Genomic DNA, 16,565 nt, shown 5'->3' with positions numbered 1-16,565 from the left:
GAACTTGTGTGGTTAGGTCTAGCACAGGAGTGTTAATTCATATTTGAATATAAGCACAAGCCATGAGTGCGCTCTTAGTGCCTTGTGCTTACGTAGGACTTCTGTCTTATTTTCAAGTATAATGCATTTGATTGAGTCTTTTCCAGCAAAAAATATTTGATATGCATCGTTTATCTTTTCTTTTTTTTTTGATCAAGCAAAATGTGAACACAGAGATTACCTTAATTATGCCATTGGGTTCGGAAGGCTCTGACCATTTCAGCAACAGAGCCCTGCCGTTCTCTTTCTTTTCCACAGTGAAGTTGCTCAGGCCACTGGGTGAAGCTTCCAATGTGCGCACAGATGTCCAGGGGCTTGAAACCTGTCCGGCGTTGTTTACAGCTACGACATGGACATGATATGTTGTGAAAGGTTTCAATCCAAATAAATGAGCTTGATGCTTTCCTCCCTGAAGCAAGAATACAGATGTTTGAGTTAGTTAAAAAAGTAATCAGCATCTGTGGTTTATGTCACTTGGAAAATGAGGTCTCAGCTCTGGGTCTCTTCCGACCGCTTTGCAGAATACCCCAGCTGGTTACCAGGATTTTTCTGTGGATTTCCATGGCTGAATCTCAGAAAGAAACTGTTAGGATTTTTTTAAAATATCAGTCAATATGGTGGAGTCTTTGGAGCTGATTTCTGGGTATGCATAGTCCAAACTATTATTCCTTTGTCCTATCACTATCTATTTATGTAAAAAGATTATGGTGTTTCCAAGAGTACGGTTTCCTTTTTCTTCATTTCCTTACTGAAAACAAAATGCTTAAAAGTGGGATGAGAAAAATGGAGGGAGAGGTGGAAAGAATAAACCAGTTTTGGTATTCCTGCTCTATCAGGGTGTCCGTTGAGGCCAAGCAGAGGCCAAGGCTGGCTAGAAGGTATGTGGCTGTGCAGGGTACAGAGATGAGCCTTTCTGGAATGGCTGGGGCTCACCCACTGCCATGCGAGGGGCCCACCAAGCAGAAGAGCCATGCAGGTGGATGCAGGCAGGCAGGTTACAGTGGACAGGATGGACCACCGCACTGGCACTGCAGCTTGCCCCAAACAGCAGCTGATAGAGACCCAACCCTGCAGGAATGAAGCACAGCACAGCACTGCTTCTAGCAACAATGGAAGGCAAGGTGCCTAACAAAGAAGGAGAGCAGCATGTTTCACTAAGAGACTCTTCAGACGCGTCTCATAAGGGGAGGAAAGGGGATCTACTGATCACCAATGTATTAAATTCCATTCTTAGCTGTGCTTTTGCATTAGTTTCTCCAATACAAAGAACTTGAGCGCAACAATGCAGCTTCCTTTGCGTGGCAGTAAGCTGCAGCCAATTTCTCTCCTTCCGTAAGTTGTATTAAGTTGTTAAATGCTAACACTTTCAATTGTTTAATATTTAAACATTTGTTAGGAGAACAGAATCAGAAACAAATTTTAAAGAAATATTAATTTCTTTTTTTAAATATTAAAAGTTGGATCATCAATATTTCAGTAGTTATTTCCTCACAACAATGAGTTAGTCTTTTAGATAAATATAGCGCAGCGTTTGAGTTGACCATTATGAATATTAAATCTGAAGATGCCACAAGTACAGATTATAAACATACTTTTCAGATAAATGATTCCTTTTTCTGTTAAACAGGGCAAACACTAGCAAGATTAATAATGCAAAAAAGTATAATTCTTTGTTAGGAATTCCCAGGCATCGTTGCCAAAAAAGCATAAGCTCAAATGCAAATAACAATCACCTCGAACAGATTATATATAAAAAAGCTCTGGCTGCTGCGGGACATTTAGAGATATCTTTTGTCATAAGAAATATGGAAAGCATGTGGGCTATAAAGCAAAAACATATGTATATTGTCAATAGCAGCACCTGTTCAATTACAGTTTATTTCAGTACGGAGAATTTTGTTCGGCCCCTAGATGGCAATACTATCAAACGCTTTTTGTAACACGAGAGCTTAATGATTAACAACGCGCGTTCAGTCATCCAACATACTCAAGGCAGCCATTAAAAAAATAACAAAACTGATTTCATTATAGATTCTTTTAATAAACATTTATGGCTTAGATCTTTGAAAGTGGAAGCGTTCAAACTGCCATAGCCAAAAACCTATACGGCTGAACGCAGAATTATGAACTGCAGGTTAAAGAACAGAGCTCAAATTGAAGTTCATGCTTAGCATAAGAATCTGGCATCAGAAATTATGTTGGCACAAAACATGATTAAAATTAGCTTTACAATTGGATGTGGTCTATATTAATAGTTTTTATGAGGACAGTTATCTATTAGGTTTTCAAAACAGAACTTTTAAAAGCCTAAAATTTACATTCCATGGTTTAGGGGTGGAGGAGGAAGGAAGGGAACACAACGCATTAAATTACTGCCCCTGAACCATTACACAGGGGCTCTCAGAAGGTACAAACACATCATTACAAACACTGTACAAAAAGTAATGGTTCTGCTTTCTTATCACCGGTGTGATCAGGGTGGGCTTTTGTGACAACAGTACTACAAAACACTTTATTTTTTTTTTTAAACAGAAAAATAGCATATTTTTCATCACCTTTGACAGTTTTTCCACTAAACCCCAAGATTTAATTATTTACAATCCTCACCACCCTTTGAAATGAAATAAGGCTGGAGGGATTTCCTTGCCTGCAGTTCGCTGTGTTCTCTGGAGACTGCTAAACCATTCCTTCCAGGGATGACTTTTATCCCTGGCTCCAACAGATACTTCTTGAAGAGCAAATGGTTTACATGTATTTTTGTTTTGTTTGGTTTTGAAGTAAGCTCAGGGGATGTCCTCCTAGAAAATGAAGCCACACTTTCTCTCCCTGCACTGCTGCCATTGCCATCTGTGAATTTACTCAGCTCAGAGGTTGATCCTAAAAACGGGGATGGATGGCAGTCTCAGTGATTTATTTTAAGAATTATTTAATATCCTAGCCTAGAAATACTGCCCTGCTGGAATGGTTAATTACAAATGGCAAACACACAGCTTGCAAAGGATAGTACGGTAACCTTTGGCTTCAGTGGACAACTGCACTGTCTTAAACAGGCGCAGGATCACAATCCATGCATGGAATGTTCTCCCAGTCTTTGTTTGCAAAGCCATGAACTCATATATCCCGTGTTTACACACCGCTAACGGGCCAGATTTCATTTACCATTAAAAGCAAGCCAACAAAATAAAATTTTAATGCAAACATTAAGATATTCGTAGCTCAAGACTGACTGACCATGAAAGCTGATGGATTGCAGCCCCATGCCCTCCTTTCTATGTCTCCTATTGCAAAGCAGACTCACTCATTCAGTCATTAAATTAAGAATAACCTAGCAAACAATGCGTGTTCACTCTCACGCTCCTCCTGTAAGGTCTATCCTTTTAAGGTAAATGCTGCAGACCCAGACTGGAGGTAGCTGTGTCAGCATCCCCATACTGCAGCCCAGAGCTATCTGCCAACCACCCATTGCTTCGGGTAGCCCTGTCCCTTCCCTCTGACAGCACTGGTAGCATCGCCACTGTGAGATGCAGGGTGGCACCTCTGCTTTTGTTGTGCAAAACGCTTTACACGCTGCCAATAGAAGCGTAAGCTGTTAGCAGCAACAAACGCACCCTGCTCGGCTAATTCCACAGCTCCAACTGTAAATTAGGATAAAAGTTATTTAAAGCAAAACCTTGTTTTAACACATTTTCAAAGCATAAAACAAGAGAGCACAAATCATGAATAATGTATCCATCGAGATTTGCTTCAGATTGCCTTTTTTGTTTGTTTATTTTTTAATTCATGAGCACAGAAGTCAGTTAAAGTCTGGAAACAAATGGGCACACACTTTCATGCCTCTCAAAGGCAGTAATGGTTGGGATGCAAGGTGCTGGCCTTCCCCTTGTTCCTCCGGGCACGGGCAAGGCTGTGCAGCTGTTGACACCCTGCTGGTTTTACATGATCGCTGCCAACAACTTGAAGTGCCCCTAAGGTGACAATAGGATCAAGAGGTCTTTGTAAGTTGAAAATGATCAAAAATTAACATTGATCTGTAGCTGTCAATAATACTCTGTGCAAGTGGACTTCCCGCACAGATGTTTAACGTGTATAAAACTACACAACATAGTCATCTTTTAATCTATTGATCTGATGAAGCAGTACTTTCCAGTGTTGCCACTCTGCACTTTTCCTCCTTTTTTCAAGGCAGTTGAAAAAGTTGCCCAGTTCTCAGGGAGAGTTCAAAACAGGATGGATACATCAGAACGCTGAACCTCTCAAGAACTGCCCAACAGAAAGCTTCAGTACCTACTCCTGCTTCAGAAACTACTCCTGCTTCAGAGGTCATAGTCAACACTCAGTAATGTTAAGGTGAGGCTCCGATTTCTTCTTTCTCCCTATCACTTCTTTGTACAGTAGTCCCTATTCAGCAGGTATCTTTGATATCTGATGAAAAAGCTGGCTCATTTTTTTTTCTGTGAGACTCTAACTAAATATCAGAGAGGGCATCAGAGACAATCACACTGCTAATGGTACTGGTTATTTCATATCCTCCAGACATACATGATCAGAAGGTAATTCTGTATGACATTCTTTTTTCTGCAGAAGCAGAGACACTGAACTCACCCTGGTCAAGGGAGGAGGAAGCTATAATCTCCTAGCTGTCAGAATATTATTCCAACCATCCTCCAATATCAGTTTTCAAAATTCTCCATCAAGGAAGGCACTTCCTCCACAAGTGACAGGAAAGCTGGGAATATTTGGGGTTTTACAAAGACCCTCATTTTGCCCTTACCTTTGACATTATTCACTTTGCCAGTCCCGTAATTTTCCATTTTCTGCAAACACAGTGAGCACCTCCACCTTGACAAAACTCAGATGTTCATGTTTATTTCTCAGCAAACATCTTAGCCCCTGCCTTCCCCCTCAAAATTGCACCGGGTTCATTTTCATATACAATCCCTAACTTATCCTTTGGGTTGCCTTCCTTCTTCAGTTTGTATTATGCACATGGTTTCTTTTTCAGTTTTAAAATCTACTCTATTCCTAAAACCTTATGCTCAAATTCACAAGGATATAACTTACAGATACACAGGTAATCTATGACTCCATTCCTTCCTCTAGCAGTGTGGACTGGAATATAAATTATTCCCATGATAGTACTGAAAAAACTCAAAGGTAAAGCAAATAGAAACCAAAGTATCACTCATTTTGCCAGGAATGATCTTGCCTAGAAGTAACCAGTTTTTCCAGTCCTACCCGAAATTGTTGTCGCACTATTTATATTCCTCCCAATTTGAGTAAAAATTAATTCTGGAGTTTTCTTTAGAATGTTTGTTTGGTACGTTTCACTTTTAAGATTTTACATTTTAAGAACTAATTCTGGAAATTTAAAAATGCCTTTCAACCCACACTTTTCTTTTTAAATTATTATTGCAATGATTAATATTACTGAACAAGCCTTCAAAGCAGTAACATGTATTACACAACTGGTAATTTTTTTTATGGTATAATTTTTATGACACAACAACCAAATCATAACAAACAAACAAAAAAAAACAAAAAACAAAAACAAACAAACAAAAAAACACCCCAAAAAACTAAATAGCATTTAAATGTATGCCTTTTTTAAAGAAGAACTCATTTGCACACCCCTGCTCCACTCAGCACACAGTGGAGACATTTCCTATGTGACTATTCCTACTGGAGCTTGTGAAACATGCTTTGTGAGGAACCTTTAGAAAAAGCAGTAATCTAAGGAGTTTAAAATGTTCTGCAAACCGCAACAATTAGTACCTGATCTACAAGTATCGCATTGCAATTCATTTTTCTCCTTCCTGGCAGAGCTTGTGAGGAACTGTGAACTGCATGCAGCTGAATCTGTCGAGTGGGGCTGCTGCACATTTTCACAGCAGTCAGCTTTCCTTCCTGGCACACCTGGGCATCTGGGGACCTGCTGCAGCCTCAGCAGGAGCCTCGGCCCCCAGCTTTGATTGGAAGACAAAGAATCACAAAGGAAGCGAGGAGGCATGGCACCAAGCACACTAAGCCAGCTGCATTCAGTCGCTGTGCTGGCTTTTGGGAGCAAGTATGCTCCTAAACAGCAATGCAGCACTGGTAAAACTTTTAAAATTCCTTTCGGAGCGAAGTCAACACTTCGGTACCCTGTTCTGTACCACTTCTGTAAGGTTTTCTTTTCTTTTTTAACATAAGGGCAAACATCATATTTAAAATTCATCTAACATCACTGAATGCCACGTATTTGCAGCTGTATTATTTGTCTAATTTGTGCTAAGAACCACTGAAATCCAAAAAGAGATTTTTCTGCATGACTGAATAAATCAGATAAACCAAAATATCAATGACATGACATTCCACTATAGACACCATCTAGAGGATGATGTCAACATGTTTTCTTAACATTAATATTTTATCTCTTACAACACTCACAAGACCTACTGTATAATTAACCGTAGTTTCTCACCTTTGATTTTTCTTCTACATTTTTTTTTCACTTTTAACCAGGTATTTTATTCCTCACCATGAGAAAGAGATGGAGATGAAAGGGTAGAAAACCAGATACCTGACAGGACTGCTTTCTCCAAACTTAGGTTTGGTCAGTTCAAATCTGCCTTCCTTACTTAATCTGAACAAGACTTTTCACTTTAAATAGTAAATTTGGATATGATGAGCTGGATTAACTTTTCAAAATAAGAAATGCAGAATACGGTGCAAAAAAAAATTTAGTAGTATTGAGATAGTATTGAGGTATGAGATACAGTACCTGAAGCCTACTGAAAAACAATTACATGCCCTCCTTGGTAAAAAAAACACATATATTGTATGCTCTGGAGTTGAGCTGAGTGGGGCATGGGTTGTGAAGAGCTGATGGGAGAAAGGGCAAGGATTACTATATGAAATATATTTATATGAAATATAATACAAAAAAGGAAGCTGTTGGAGAGAATCCTGAGGAGGGGCACTAAGATGATCAGAGGACTGGAGCACCTCCCCCGTGAAGACAGGCTGAGGGAGCTGAAGAGAAGACTGAGGGTGACCTAACTGCAGTCTTTCAGTTCCTTAAGGGAGCCTATAAACAGGAGGGGAGCCAACTCTTTACAAGGGCAGATAATGGCAGGACAAGGGGAAATGGTTTTAAATTGAAGGAGGGAAGATTTAGGTTGGATATGAGGGATATTCTTTACCAGGTTAGCAGTGAGGTGCTGGAACAGGCTGCCTAGAGAGTTTGTAGATGCCCCATCCCTGGAGGTGTTCAAGGCCAGGTTGGATGGTGCACTGGGCAGCCTGGTTTAGTATGAGATAGGGAGGTTGGTGGCCCTCCCTGTGGCAGGGGGGTAGGAGCTTAATTGAGGTCCTTTCCAGCCCAAGCCATTCCATGATTCTGCAAAAGCCAGAATTGCGTTAAGGTAGCACCATGTACTCCAGCAGTGAGTTCGCTGAGATGCTGCAGATGTGTTGAGTACACCTTGGTCACAAGGGAAAGGGGAACGTTCTGTTGGGTTCAGCCTGGAGGAGGGATGTCTGAGAGAAGCTGAAGGGCCAGCGAAGGCAAGTGCAAGTTCTGGCTGGGGTTTGCACCTCTGCAATTGCAACTAATGTACTCGCACAGCCAAACTCCAGGAATATGCTTAAAGCAAGCACTACAGGTAGTTTTCCACCACAGCAGAGTAGATGATGATGAGATGGCTAGAGCGTAAAGGCTCAAACCTGCAGGTGGTAGGGGGCACATACTTTAATATGAAGTGCTAGGGGCTTGATGTCATATTTTTCTTAATGTCATAAACCATATTTTCCATTTGATGTATTGGCTGATGGCCAGCCAGAGACAGAACAAACACAACAGGGAATGCCACATCAGGGCTGCTGGTGTCTTCTCAGCCTCATACCCTTTTTTCTAACAATGTCCAGAATGACAGGTGTTGTGAAGAAGAACATCTATAGTTTTAAGCCAGTGCAACAGAACCATGAATGCTTTTGTTGTTATCCATACAAAAAAAGTAATTTATACACTAGAACTTCTCATCTCAAGGTATCTTGTGGCAATCAGTTTTGCCTTGTTATAGAAAGACAATGTTTTTGTTATTATCAGATGTTCTGCCTTTTGATTTTATCTGAAATTTTTACTATTGAGGCATTCACACTGACTACAGATATTTGTGCCACAAGCCTTCCTCAGCTCTTTACAAATTATATCACATATGATATTGTGAAGAAAAGTGGTTCTGGACTCCTTAAAACTTTTCTCATCTAACATTAAGTGACTCAGGCAATATACCACAAGACCTTAATATTCTGTAAAATTTGAAAAGAAGGTAGTTTTCTTATGATTTTGCTACGTGGGGTTTGTATAGGTGCATTAGATGCACGTGGTTATAGGATTTTCCTGATAAAAACATTATTTACAATTTTCGTCTTTGCACAGCTCAACAGTCATAATAGGGAAAAAGAAATGAAAAGAGAAAAAAACCCACACAAATAACAGTTTGAGGAAAATCCTTAAGGGGATTTGTACAAGGACAATCTGAATTCTAACAAAGATTGCAGGTGAACTTGCACATCAGTTTCCTTGAAAATGCCATTGAATGTCAGTTGTGCTCCATAAAATTAAGACTTCGCAGTTATATATGACTTTTCATCCTAGGATCTCACATCATGCTACAAGCATTAATTAATTAAGTCTCAGAATATCCCCCCGTGTTACTTTGTGCAGCTTCAGGAAACTATCGTGATGGTTTTAGATCCCATTTTACACAGGTAAAGTAGACGTGCCATATTACTGTTAAGTGCAGGGTTTTATTCCCTTTTCCCAATCATTCTGAGTCCTTGTCTCATTCACCCAACACTTGCAAAAAGAGCAGTTCTAACTGCTGCTAAGTAGAGGAAGATAACACAGCCTCAAGGCAATTCACAGCTTTAAATCCCTGATTTCTGCCAACACAATGGAAAATAAAGGCAACGTTTTAAAGGAGACTAAAAGGTTTTTTGCTTCCCACCGTTTTATTCTTTTTTTTTCTCTGCCCTGCACCAAGCAGTCCTTGCTTTTCATTCAAACTTTGTCTGCTATGTGTGTAATCACTTCTGAGAGATAGTAAAAGGTAAGTATAAACAATTTACTAAGTGCTACGTTATAAAGGCCAACATTTAGTCTTATCTTACCATTTATAAATTTGTCTGTTTAGTTTAAAAAGTGATGGGCATAAATGTACACAAGCCCCTACCTCTTGAAAAGCTTTCCTTTAAGTCAATATATGGCTATTTCTTTACTTCCCTTAAATTTTACACTTCCTATGTGAAAATACCTGATCTGCAGACAGCTTGGGAAAGGAGAAGTCCAGCTGTGCTGATCTAGAAACAGAAAAATAGGAAGCACTCTGCACCCCTTAGCACACCTAGCAGAAGGCTTGTGTGGACAGGGATGCCTGCTTTCTCTTCTTTAGTCGGCTCAGTCCATCTTTTAAACACTAGCAGAGGATATCAATTAGATATACGGATCCACGAGTCCAACCCCTGGCTCCACACAGGATCACTTAAAATGGAAACCATACCTATTCCACAGCTTCCCTTGAAATACAGAAGTTTCAGCAGCAGTCTGACACCTTCCTTCCAACACCTACAGGAAGTTTGGAGGAGGAGATTGCTAGAGGGCATCCCTGCCCTTGCTAATGGAAAGCCTCAACAAGTAGCTTGAAAAGCCTGAGACCAACAGTAAGTGAAGCAAAGAATTTTGTTTTCCTTTTGTGACTACCATGGACTGTGCTGCTAGCAACACTAATGAGGTTCAATGCATATTCATTACATATTATTGTGTCTCTCAGCAGCTATGCAATTTCAAGACTCAGAATTAAGTATAGCAAGAGAAGAGTTGAAATGATGGCAGCAAGAGGGAAGCAGTAGTTTTATGGAGTAACAGGAAGAGAGGCTGCTTGCAGGTTTAATGTCTTGAAACCAAGTGAACCTGGTGGACAGATGATGTTCCAGATGGATCTTAGGACTGTACTAACTTAGACCTCCTAAGGCATATAGACTGATGCTGCATTCACACACCTACTCATAAAAGCAGACAGATAAATCTGCTACAGTGTAAAAGCCGGAAAAGAAGCTAGTTGGCATCACTTTTAAACATTAATACATGAATAAAACACAATCCTTATTAATGACTTTTCATGTGTTTATACACTAGTCTCTTCCAGTATGGCGTGGCTTTCCCATTGCCAGACTTTGGTCAAAAGAGAAGAACCTCTGAGCTTTGACTTGCACTAGCAAGATGCACTCGTCAGGGAAGAGATGAAGGATGTAACTATGGAATGATTACTTGAAAACAATAAAAACATAGCTGGATTCATTTAGATTCTTCACTTTCCTTGGAAAATTAAGTTATCTGGGGAATTTAAATAAATCACAAAGTCAACACAGATATATAGTTAAGCCCAGTGCAAAACAAATCCTGCAGGTTTCAGAATTGAGAATGTCTTTAGAACACATTATTGACTCCGGCATATTAACTTGTAAATCGACTAGTTGCACCTTATCATATATTGATCAGATGCATGTTTGTGTTATAAACGTGCAATCCAAAAAGAAATTACTAGAATTTAATAATTTGGGGCCAGATATGTTGTAACTTCTACATTTAAACACGAAACTTGCATAGCTAGCATCCCTCATATCTCTCTATAGCCTGTGCAAAGAGAGAAGTTCCTCCAAAGGGAAATACTATACTTATGTTTAGCCTCTGTTCTGAAAAGCCCTATAGAAACCCTCACTATCAAAACAGATTAGACAGACTAGCCTACTTTAGCCATCATAAATTTCTAGAATTTAGAGAGAGATTATGATAAAATTGTCCGCAGCCCTATTCCTCATTCCCCCCTAAACTTGGAGGGGCAGCAGGCCAAAGAACTAGGAATGAATTTGAACCTGAGAAGAAGGGACAGAGTAGGGGGAAGGTCTTTTTATTTTTATTTTTATTTCTCAGTATCCTCCTGTGTTAGTAATTGACAAGAAATTAATTGAACCTTCCCCATGTCAAGTCTGTTTTTTTTCCACGATGGCATCTGTTGAGCAATCCACCATCATCCACAAGCTTCTTCATCATATATTCTGCTCCTGTCCTGTGGTTTAAAACTTCCACTAGTAGCCTTCAAAATACATATAACTATATGAACTTGTTAACAAAGGGAATGAAAATGTTTGATGTGTCTACACATGGCTAGAAAGTCAGAAAAATGCATTATACTGAAGAGCTGTTGCAAATCATCACAGCAATGTTCTTTTCTAAAGCCATGTCTCAACTCTGTTTGTCCTCAAAGGATGCTCTGTACTGAGCTTGAAACTAGCTAGAGATAAAACCACGTTATTATTTGGTGGAAAAGAGGGTGTTTTTCTCATTTTCTCTCACTGTCTCTTGTCAGTCCTTTTAGGCCAAGACTTTCAAGTAACATTAAGAACAGCATTTAATATGTCACTGTCTTAAGCTACAACTGTAGCACAAACCTCATGATGGTAGATCCTGAGTCTAGCATTTCTAGTATAGACTAGCATTAAAGAATATCTAAATTATCATCTGACTTGAACCCTTGAGGAGAAAACAATAATTTTATGATTCCATAATGACAAGACTAATACTTCAAGTGTGAAAAGATGGCTTCCACATTTCTCATCAATTCTTTTTTAAAGCCTGTTGAAATAGAAGTGCTCTGCAAAGTTTTAGTAAAAAGTAAGGTTTTCTTTATAGCAAAAATACAGAAAATTTAACACTGGAAGGAATCCACTTCCCTCACTCTTGTGTGATATTAAATGTGCATTTGGCAATTGTAATTTTGTGAGACAACTGTAAACTTGGTATCTTTCTGTAGCTACCAAAGTAGCATTTCCACACTACAGAGATTTGGTTCAGGCTAGGAACACTTTACTATGGATGGGAGAAAAGAATCAGTGCATTCAAACCTGCAGCAAATTGACTTTCATATAAAAATTCTCAGAGAAAAATTCAGAAGCAAAATGAATAACGATTGGCAGTATATCCCAGTAGATTAAGTAGACACTGGGACCTCTCTTCATCTTTCTATTGTGAAGATATGACTCCTTGGAGACCTTTTGACACATACAACACACACTCCAGGTGTCTCATTCAGTTTGACTTTACCCCAGAAGTAATATTATTTACTACATTAGTGCTCTGTGGGCACAGAAGCATTTAGAAAGCTCTTGTTCTACATGAAGAAAGAAGGGGGGCAGCCATGGATTAGCTTAAAAGAAGGCATCCTGCAGCTGCAAAGCCAAAGAACTTAGAAGGGGATCCTGTGCTGTACGTCAACTTTGCATCCATCATGACTTGTCATAAGTGGACATTTAATTGTGTATTTGTCTCCTAAGGTTCTGCCTGCATACTTAACCAGCTCTCAGTAATATAAGACATTTAAAGCACATAACTTCCCTCCATACTCACTGCTTTTTTAGCACTCCTAAAATAATTCAGTGAGCACAAGCTCCCCAAATCTACTCTGTCAGATGTGAGTGGAGAGAGAGAGATTTTACTTGATTAATGCTATAGAAACAGATTTAAAATTACAATAGAGCTTTTACAGTTAAACAATAAAATCCATCCATTTGGGTTGCATGTGGGAAGAGTACAATACACTTAGATGCTCCACATCCCATTCGTCATGCGCTTCCACACCTCTGGCCAGATACACAGTTCAATGCTTGTACTTTATGATGGGATAAACTCATCAACTGGACTTTGTTACTTACTCCCTTAGATGTATTACATATTTGCAAGCTGCTGCTAAGTGCAGTACTTAGGACAACTTCAGGCTACCGTCCTCACATCTTACTGTCAGATTCTTTGGAATCCAGCCAACCAAGAGTTACTAATGTTTTGGTACTTTCATTTGTGATCATGCTGGTCCTGAGAAGCTGGGAGGATGGATACAAAGACTGTTTGGAATGTACTGAATATAATGAACTACCTGGTTCTGGCTAATTGATATTTATCAAGAACAAAAAATCCCCTGACATCTTTTCTGTGTTCATACACACAAATGAAATCTTCACATGATTGGAGAAATCATGGCTCAGAAGGTTTGAAGACAGATGCAGGAGCTGCCTGTCAGCCCGTTCACTGATTAGCCAAGCAAGCCAGCGAACTTGCCATCTCTCTTTCTTCATTTGTCTGAGATAATGAACTTGTGTATTCAACACTGATGAACGCATTTCAACCAGAGGGAATTGGGCATCCATGCAAGGGTATAGGAAGTTTCTGTCTTCAGACATGCATGGCAGAGGGAGCAGCAGCTTTGCTTGCCCAGCGGACCCCATGTGATGCAGGTCAGGAGAGGCAGGAGTAGAACACTCTGCTTTCCAGCAGTCCCCCTTCTGCCACACCTCTACAGACCTCTCCAGTACACTGCCCATGGACCTACACCTCTGTGGAAACATAGCTGTGCTGGTTTTTGTTTTTTTTTTTTTACCAATAGGTCTGGCCACACATGAATGATAAAAATCTGCCCATGGTGGTCAAACTCCAAATTCTGGATAGCACTTATTATGAACTTAAGAAATTTTTAATCTCTGTTTGGACATCTCAAGAGTTTATATAAACTGAATAGTTGGATGACTGTTTCTAAAATTAATCTCACAGGCTAATTATTCACCTTATTTGTTTATTCTTTAATCTCCGCATTGCACAATAAATCATCAGATCAGTCCACGATACATCTACTGACTGGATAATTAATTTCACTTCATTTCTAATAATAAATGTTACAGCTATTTTCAATAAACAAATTTTTAGGATTGTTAACTCTGTAAGTAAAATTCACAGAGCTTTTGAGCTCTGAAACCATATTCGTAAGTGCTTTGCAATTCTCCAAATAGTCTGAAAAACAATAAGTGGTCCTATCATGATCCGAAAGAGAAAAACACTGCTTTGGCTTGAAGACAGCCTCTCTTTTTATTTTGTTTTTCCTAACTTGTTAAGTTCACATATAGCTACAGTATGATATGATGGCAAATTTTTACCCCTCCATTGTTGCCTGATCAAAATGCACTGGAATATTCAGTGTTTTTTCCTGTCTTTAAATTTCCATTGGAGCTGGTGTGAGAACTGGAATAAATAACCAGCCACGTTTTCCCAAACTGGAAAAGTTCCAGAAGGGAAAGGGCTCTTGACATTACAGAGCTAAAGGAGTTTTCAAGACACTTTCTATTTCCATACTCGTTCTTTTGTATGCTAGGTTGCCTGCCATTATGTTTATGTAATTCTGACAGTGTTCTTAATGACACACTAACAGATTGTAAAACACGCTGCTGGCATTTACTTGTTTTTTATATTTTTAAAACAATGTCCTTCATGTAACAGTAGTTAAGCGCGGCAGAAGGACATCATTAGAGCCATGGTTAAACTGTAATTTACACCATTAGGAAGGCAGGAGCAATTTTTATTGCCTGGCAATTTTCTTGCTGAAATATTTGGACCATATGGCTCAATTTGTGTAATAACCTTAATTTCAGCACCCTTCAGGTCTGCCTCCATCTCCTACGGAATGGTAAAATGCGGTTTAGCAGAAAAGGCAACTGTCTATACTTAGAGAGTTGAGATTAATAACATGTCACGTCCTGTTTTTGGTGAAGGAATTCGAACAGCAGCCAGATGGTATCTCTACAAATAACTGTCAGGGGTCTTGATCTAATCAATACAATGTATTAATACATCTCCCTTTGCTGCTTCTCGAGGGGCTAGCGTGCAACATCTGGAAAGATTGGGGGGACCGCCAAGTAGAAAGCTGATCCTTTTCAGAATCAAACTGAGCCCAATTAATTTTTCATGTATACTTGATAACTGTTTCATAATGAGCTATGCGTCTTGACGGAGTTAGGGTTGGCGGCATGAGCGGCTTGCGCTTCCTATCCTCATTCAGTCCACTTACAGAATCCAACCCATTAATCAAACTATCTGGCATAAAACTGAAATCTCAGCTCAGCAAGAGATCAATAACCATCCTTAAAAAAAAAAAAAAAAAAAAAAAAAAAGCAAGCAACAACAAAGAACCCACCACAGAACAAGGCTTTAGTGGGCAAAAGTATCCAGGCATGACACTAGTAATTACTTTAACAAAAAACAAAACTGAGAACCACACTCACCTGACAAGCACCTATAACACAGAATTTAATGTTAGCTTCCTGTCAAAAAGTAACATTTAAGTCCATTAAAAATACACTGCAATTCTGCTTTCTAGAAGCAGAGGCCATCTGGCCCCTATTCACCATAATTGCTATTATAGTCTCAAAAATAATATTTATATAGTGCTGTAAATTAACAGACAGACACACATTCCCACTCCCAAAGAGCTTTCTGTTGATAAACTCATGTTTTAGCACTGCTCAGGAATTAGGGTCTCGCCCCCTAAAAAAAAAAATTGAGCACGGCAAGATTATACATGCATTCCAGTGCTTTTTGCAAACTGAAAGGAAGAGAGAGCGAGGTCACTTGGCAGGCAGAAAATGGGAAACTGTGACAAGCATAGGGGAGACCAGCTTGAACGAGGCTGTGAAGCTGAGTGATGGGAATGGATTCAAAAGGGAGCAGTAAAGAGAAAGGACAGGAGGTCAGCTGAGAATACTAAACTTATCTTGTGTAGGACACCCAACGGCTGTTTGATGAGAATGACTTTGGTGACTGTAGACCTGGATTAGATTCAAATGGAGTCCCTAGTGGTACAAGGCTCTATATTATATTACCAATCCCTTGAGTTATACGATTGGCTCTTGCTTTTATACACGTTTTTTAAAAGGGGTAAGATTCTGTATTTATTAAATTATACAATACTTGTGAAAATTTTGCATCAATTATAACCATGTAACATAACACTGCTAGGCCAATTTGAAGAAAAAAATGTTATCTGTGGAGGGTAGCAGGGCAGGAAATGCAATGGGGGCGGGGAGAAACCTTTCTAATTTTCTGCTGAAGAAGTCCTGTATCTGTAGCTGTTGGACATGACCCTGGGGATTTTAGGAAGCTGCCCTATGACTTTACAAACAAAGAGAGTTATCTTGGAATTGCCTGATAACACTTAGGAATGTTGGTTAAATGTGAATTAAAATGTAGTCAAATCCAATTAAGCATTTTTAGACACATATCTAATTGGAAAAAACAGCTGTACATATTACCCAGCAAATTTCCTCCTCTATTTTTATATCTTAGTAATATATGAAAAAAGCATCTACAGCTTACCAAAATCTTATTTTTAAAGCAGACTTAGTGCAGTCAAACACTGTATGGTACAAAGGGAAGAATGCCCCTTACATCTTCTTATCAAATCATACTTTAACAGGTGAAAGTTTGTGGAAGTCTTTGTTTTGTTTTTACAAATTAGAAAACACCCTACCAAAGGTGTTTTTCTGCAGCACCTGATTAACTTGTTCCTGTTTTCTCAAGTCAAATGCAAGTGTTATGGAAATACATCACAGAAAAAAAGCATAAATTGAAAGCATGTATAAAAGGATATAGAGAGACACAGAATACGTAG

The 16,565-nt window shown here is 39.2% G+C and overlaps 1 protein-coding gene across 1 annotated transcript in view; it reads right to left on the bottom strand.

Annotated features, from left to right (window-relative positions):
* Window positions 1-16,565, bottom strand: part of USH2A (usherin) — a 377,385-nt gene that overhangs the window by 27,689 nt on the left and 333,131 nt on the right. Inside the window, exon 61 of the mRNA XM_085219239.1 lies at window positions 221-448. Coding sequence (XP_085075365.1) covers window positions 221-448 — 228 coding nt within the window. The remainder of the gene's footprint in view (window positions 1-220; window positions 449-16,565) is intronic.

Source organism: Meleagris gallopavo, chromosome 2 (assembly GCF_905368555.1).
Source record: "Meleagris gallopavo chromosome 2, MGAL_WU_HG_1.1, whole genome shotgun sequence".
In the NCBI taxonomy this organism is placed as follows: Eukaryota; Metazoa; Chordata; class Aves; order Galliformes; family Phasianidae; genus Meleagris; species Meleagris gallopavo.
This window is presented reverse-complemented; position numbering and strand designations above follow the sequence as displayed.